Genomic DNA, 6,440 nt, shown 5'->3' with positions numbered 1-6,440 from the left:
TTATACCTAATAATATCCTTACAAATTTTTTTAAAGAGTTAAAAAAATATAAAAATGACTATTAGTAGTATTTGAATTACATATATAGGAATTATATTATGCATCTTATTGTATATCTTTATGTGTGTCAATGCATATGCATATAGTATATTCATAGCCATTGTGTTGTTCATTTAAAAGTAACAACGTTAAAACAAATGAATAATTGCCCTAAAGATTACATTTTTATATTCATAGCCATTGTGTTTAGATAGACTTTCACTTAAATTAGCCGTATCGAAGTGGACGGATATGCTAGATTAATGTGGATCAACAAAAGTGTAGCAACAATAAATGCTATACTTAAGATTTTAGATATTACGAGTTTGAGATTACATATATATTTAATAAATTAGGATTTAGATTAGGTCCTTTCAACCAAAATATGTCTTTTACCATTATGTAAGTGCACAACAATATATCCAAATAGACCAAAATGAACAAAGTGGACCTAATTGGACCAAATGGAACAAAGTGGATCAAATGGACTTAATAGAACCGAAGGAGCAAGATGGACCAAATAGGACTGAAGTAGACATAATGGACTGAACAGGACCAAATCAAACCGAAGTGGACTGAATAGGACCAATGTAGACTGAATAGGACCGAAGTGGACTGATTAAGTCGAATAGAACCAGAGTGCAACGATCGGACCAAATGAACCAAAGAAGACTGAATGGCCTGAATAAGACTGAAGTGCATCAAAGTGGACAAAATCGACTGAATAGGACTAATGTGGACCGAATAAGACCAAATAAAACCAAAGTAGGCAGAATGGACCGAATAGGACTAAAGTAGAAAGAATGGACCGAATAGAACCGAAGCGAACATAATAGGACTAATGCGGACTGAATAGAGTCAATGTGGACTGAATGGATTGAATTGGACCGAATTGAACTATAGTGGACAGAATGGACTAAATAGGATCCAATAGGACCAAATTGGACCAAAGAGGACTGATTGGACAAAATAGATACAATGAGGACCGAATAAGACTTTTGAATATTTATCATTTTTATTGCATTTTTTTTTGGCTCATATTTCTAATTTCTAATGTCTATTTTAGTATTTTAGAGTATTTTTTAACTCAAAACTAAAGAGTTTAGACCAAATATAATAAAATTTCATACTTGTCAACCCAAAAATTAAGAAAAAAAAATGAATTTTTGAGCTAAACATGAAAAGAAAACCTAAAAAATAATCAATTTAAGGCCCAATTAGTTTAAAATGGTCTGAAGGAGGACCGAAATTGACCAAGTGGACCTTATCGGACCGAATAAAAATTGTTTAATTTTTAGGAAGAATAAATCATCTTCAAAAAATTTAGAGAAAAAAAACGATACATTATATTACAATACAAAATAATTATTTATTCCCACACATAATGTGGGTTTGTGACTAGTGTCAATAACTACAACTTGCTTGTCTCTCCACTATTTCCTATTTCTATCCAAATTCAATAACTACATCTACATCTAACATCTCTCCCACTGCCCTTCCCCCCACCGTTCTGCTTCTTCCATTATCTTCAAAAAAGAACTGTTGTCAAAGTTATCTTTAAAATGCTTAGGTTTGAATTATGTAGGTTTTGTTGTTAACTTGTCCTTACTATTTTTGAGTCTGATAGTTGGACAATAATTTTTCTTTTGAATGGTTATGCTGCGCTTTTGTGGACAAAGGTTTCTACTCAAGACTTGTGTCGATTTACATGAGCAATGGTACAGTAAGGTATGAATCTTAGCCTAAGCAAGGCCCATGTGTGATGCATGAAGGTCATTCAGTTGATGGTTCCACAATTCTTTCATGTTTGTAGATATTTGGCATTTTTTGTTTTTTGTTTTTGCCTTCTCCATTGGATTCTCCCTTGCAGGGAGTGGCTCCATTTTTGGTGTGATATGACTCACTTTTCTTAAGTTGATTTCAATGTGCCTTAGGGAGAATTTGATTGTGCCATTGGTAAATTGTTTTTTGTTCCCCCTGTTTCTGTTATGTGACTGTAATTTTTCTGTGGTGAGGCCTAGTCCATCAAAGCTTTGACTTCTCAGTTCAACCACTGTAAGTCGTTCCTAAACAATCTGGTCGCAAGTTAGTGCTGTTAGTCATTTACAAAATTTTCATAATGGTGGCACTAGTGAAACAAGTTTCGCAGAGAACTTCCATTTTGAACCTATATAAGTTTTTATATATGCATATATAGATGTATAAAAGAAAAACATTTATATATATAGATATCTTTGTCTTAAATATCAGTAATGATAAATCACTAAACATTTTGTGTTAAATGCCCTTATGCCCTTGTGCTTTTATTTTAGAACATAAACTCTGCCAAAGTACCAAATAGTACCCCTTATTTTTTCTCTGCCAATGTGCTAAATAGACTTTGACACTGTACTAGAATGACCCCCATAACTCCATCTGCAATTTAACCTCTTTTTGCTCCATATCATTAAAAATTTGCAAAGAAGAGGTCTAGTTGCAACAACATAAAAAGTTTAGTTGTCTTATTGTTACAGTACCAATCTTTATACACTAAACTAGAAAAACTGGGTTCTAATTTGTTACTGTTGTTCATATTTTTCAACCTAAAAACATGGACCTAACACATTTGAAAGGTTAAGTATCTTCCCATGGACAAAGACTATCTTCATATCGACGTTGATTGTAGCAGTTACCTAATACACTAGAAGCTTTGAATCCATCTAATTATTGGTTCTACAATAGTAATTATCAACCATTCTAATTAATTTTGGCAAACAAAAGCCACACAGAAACTTTCCACCAAAGGATTAAGTTATTAACAACTCCTTGAAACACCAACACATCCAATCAGCTGTATACAAGACATGGTGTGTTCAATTAGTTCAGAGCTTGATCAATTGTGAACAGAGATGAGCGATGAAGTACATTTTAAGGAACAAAGTACAGGTTTAGTACACATACTAATTCAATCTATTGGTTGTGCCGTAGTAACATAGAATTGTAATTTCTCATTGAACTGGTCTTATTTGTTGAAACTTTAAGGCACAGGGTAGTAGTTAAAGAATAATTTGGCAATCAAAAGAGAATTGGTAATAATTGAAGACTGAACAGGTCTATATATTATTCACGTACGGAAAACCATAGACCTATTCAATGTGTCTTATCTATAAATAGACATGCCTTCCATGCAACATTTCTCATCCCTCATCCGAAACAAAAATATATAGAAAAGAAGATAGAGTAAGCCTGAAATATGAGGAAAGCTTACATTGTAACTGTTGCCCTCTTCGCTTTGGCATTCTCTCTTGCCTCTGCCTCTGACCCCGATCCCCTGCAGGACTTCTGTGTTGCACTTAAGGACTACTCGGACTACAAATCAGCTGGTACAAACTTTTCTTTTTCTTTTTTCAACTTTCTGCATTATTTTTCTCACGTGAAGAATCTACACTAACCAGAATATTAATGGAAGAAATATTATTAGCTACCTGGCCTTACTATTTTCTGCATCGAAGTCTTAAGCATTCTTTTTCAATTGTCCGTAACAAAAATTCGTTTTTGCAGTATTCGTTAATGGAAAGTTTTGCAAGAATCCAAAGCTTGTCAAACCGGAAGATTTCTTCTTCAAGGGATTGAACATTGCTGGGAACACTGAAAATAAAGTTGGGTCAAACGTCACTACCGTGAATGTAGACACATTGCTAGGCCTCAATACTCTTGGCATATCTCTGGCTCGAATCGACTTTGCACCATATGGAGAAAATCCTCCCCATACTCACCCTCGTGGCACTGAAATTCTAGTAGTCTTGGAGGGTACTCTCTTCGTTGGTTTTGTAACATCCAACCCAGATAATCGTCTCTTCACCAAAACTCTAAAAAAGGGAGATGTGTTTGTCTTTCCAGTCGGTCTCATTCACTTCCAATTCAATGTGGGAAAAACTAATGCAATTGCCATTTCTGGTTTAAGCAGCCAAAATGCAGGCGTAATCACAATAGCAGATGCTGTTTTTGGATCCAATCCTCCCATTAATCCTAATGTTCTCACCAAGGCCTTCCAACTTGACAAAAATGTGGTTGAAGAGCTTCAGAAAGAATTTGGAGTTGAAAAGTAGAAAAAAATTGTTTGCAAGTGCCTTGAAGCACTAGTCATTTTGCTATGGTTATCTCCTTATCATAACTAGAATAATATAAAACGATTGCTTATGTAACTCATTTTAAATTTAGAGGGTCAGGGATATAATAAAAGAATGTTGGGTTAAGTAAATCTTCCTCATTTGTCTACTTTTCTATTAATTTATGCAGTAAAACCATTATTTACTAAATTTAAAAAAAAAAAGAAAAAAAATTGCATAATGTATTAAGCTATAGTTTATTTAAGTTAGATTGAAGCTCAACTGCAGTTAAATGAAAAACGGCTACCAAAAAAACAGGCACAGTTACATAAATTGAATACATCCATTTTCAGCACATATGCTGTATCCCAAGCTAGCTTTGTAGTGGCAGCTCCAAAAATTTTGTTCAGGGCGGTCATTAATAAATTTAAATTAAACAAAATTTAAATAAAATAAAACTTGAATATATTGACATAAAAAAAAAACTGTCGCATATACATAAAATTTTAAAATTTCCTTCTACAAGTTTTTCATAATTTGAAATTGTTGTATGATAGTTTCATTATTAATGTTATTAGTCACATCTTTTTCAATATAAACAACCAAGTAATCATTAAACTACTGATTTCCCTTTCAATTACCAACATCTTGCTAAATAAGTAACAATATAAACAAAATGCATCATCCTTTTTTATGATATGTTCCAACCAGTATTTTGTATTCTTTAAACTAATCTGGATTAAATCAAACAATGCTCCACTAATTTCCTTTTTAGGGAAATCATGGCTAAGAGTTTGACAAGAACATCTTATTTTAAATATGCTCTTTTTATTTTCTCTCGATCTTTAGGATGAAAAGATGAGACTTTTTCTCATAGCCTAAGATCTAACAGAAGATTATTCAAGTGAATACAAATTTGCTTAGAAGATAAATTTTACAATAAAAGTGATTTCCTTTTAAGAAATTTGTCCATAGTGCAAACAAAAAAATAAAGGGTAAGCTACAAGTCCATTCATCATATTCAACTTAGGCATTAAACCGTTACATTAATCATGTTCGATAAAGTATTGAGGTATTATCTTAGTGCATATGTGTATGTACAAGATGTATCACATAAATCCAATAAATTCAACTAAAGACTAAAGCATGCACTAACTGACTCGTTATTGGAAAATATGCATTTTTTTTATTAACAAAATTGCAATTTTAAAATATGTCTTTTGAAAACACAATTTAAAATATCACAATTAAACATTTGATTTGGGCTTTTAGGCTAATTTTTTTGTTTAGACAATTTTTGAGAATTGCTACGTCCACAATATTTTCACAACAAATACTAATTGGCAATTGTTACTAGTTTAAATTTACATATCATTAAAAAAAAAAATTTGTCCACTAATAACAACCTGTCACTTAAAATTAATTTGTTATGAAAGTGTTGAGAACATGTTGTGAACATAACATTTCTCGCAATTTTTTGGTTCAATCTTCAATGGACCAAAATTTTGGAGAAGTGAAATTTTATTTATAATATTGGGCAAATTTTTATTTAGGATGCTCAAGAGATTTTTAGGGTTGTCAAGTTTTTTTCCAGGGTGGTCAACAACCCATATTAATTTAGAATTTCATTTTTTTAAAAAGTATAATTTTTTTTTTCCAAGTTGAGGGTGACCACCCTCAATTATACATGGCGCCACCCCTGAAGCTTTGGCCATCCCTAGCTGACTCACATAATTTGTGAGCAACTCTATTATAATTAAATTGTAGATGAACATGAACCAAGGGAGTCAATTTTGTACCTAAGGCTGTTTCAGTTTGGTTAGGGGAACGAAATATGTTAGTACTGATTAATATCGATGTACCGTTTCGAGACTACTGCTATTTATATATTTCTATACTTAAATATATATTTGTATTATTTATGTAATTATGAATTTATGAAATTTTATGTTTATCAACATAAATTTTAAAATCAACATATTTTATAAGCCAACATATTAGCTTAAGTACATTAATTAATATATTAGATTAAATGAAATGTTTTTGAATGATTTTTTTTCAATATTTATATTAGATACAAGCTTATAGCCGAAATAAGCCGGTACAACCTAGAATTTTTTCTGGTACGTTTTGGAGGAGTATCAGTACCAATTTAATGGTTGGTATGGTATATTTACCTAGTACCTATATGGTATTGACTTCCTTGACGTGAACTTGTTCTAGCTTTGATCGGACGGCCACAATTACAGAACTTAACAAAATAAATCTTCAAATTTAAAACCGAAAACTTAATCCATTCAAAGTATGACATAA

At 31.9% G+C, this 6,440-nt stretch overlaps 1 protein-coding gene across 1 annotated transcript; it reads left to right on the top strand.

Annotated features, from left to right (window-relative positions):
- The first annotated feature begins 3,232 nt into the window (after positions 1-3,232).
- On the top strand, positions 3,233-4,279 carry LOC115962148 (germin-like protein subfamily 1 member 13). The gene is made up of 2 exons (XM_031081035.1): positions 3,233-3,401; positions 3,580-4,279. Exons 1-2 carry the CDS (start codon positions 3,272-3,274, stop codon positions 4,125-4,127), a joined length of 678 nt encoding a protein of 225 aa, XP_030936895.1. The 5' UTR covers positions 3,233-3,271; the 3' UTR covers positions 4,128-4,279.
- Positions 4,280-6,440: the final 2,161 nt, after the last annotated feature.

The sequence above is a fragment of the Quercus lobata genome, chromosome 9 (assembly GCF_001633185.2).
Source record: "Quercus lobata isolate SW786 chromosome 9, ValleyOak3.0 Primary Assembly, whole genome shotgun sequence".
In the NCBI taxonomy this organism is placed as follows: Eukaryota; Viridiplantae; Streptophyta; class Magnoliopsida; order Fagales; family Fagaceae; genus Quercus; species Quercus lobata.
The sequence above is the reverse complement of the archived record's forward strand: the minus strand, read 5'-3'. Positions and strand labels throughout refer to the sequence as shown.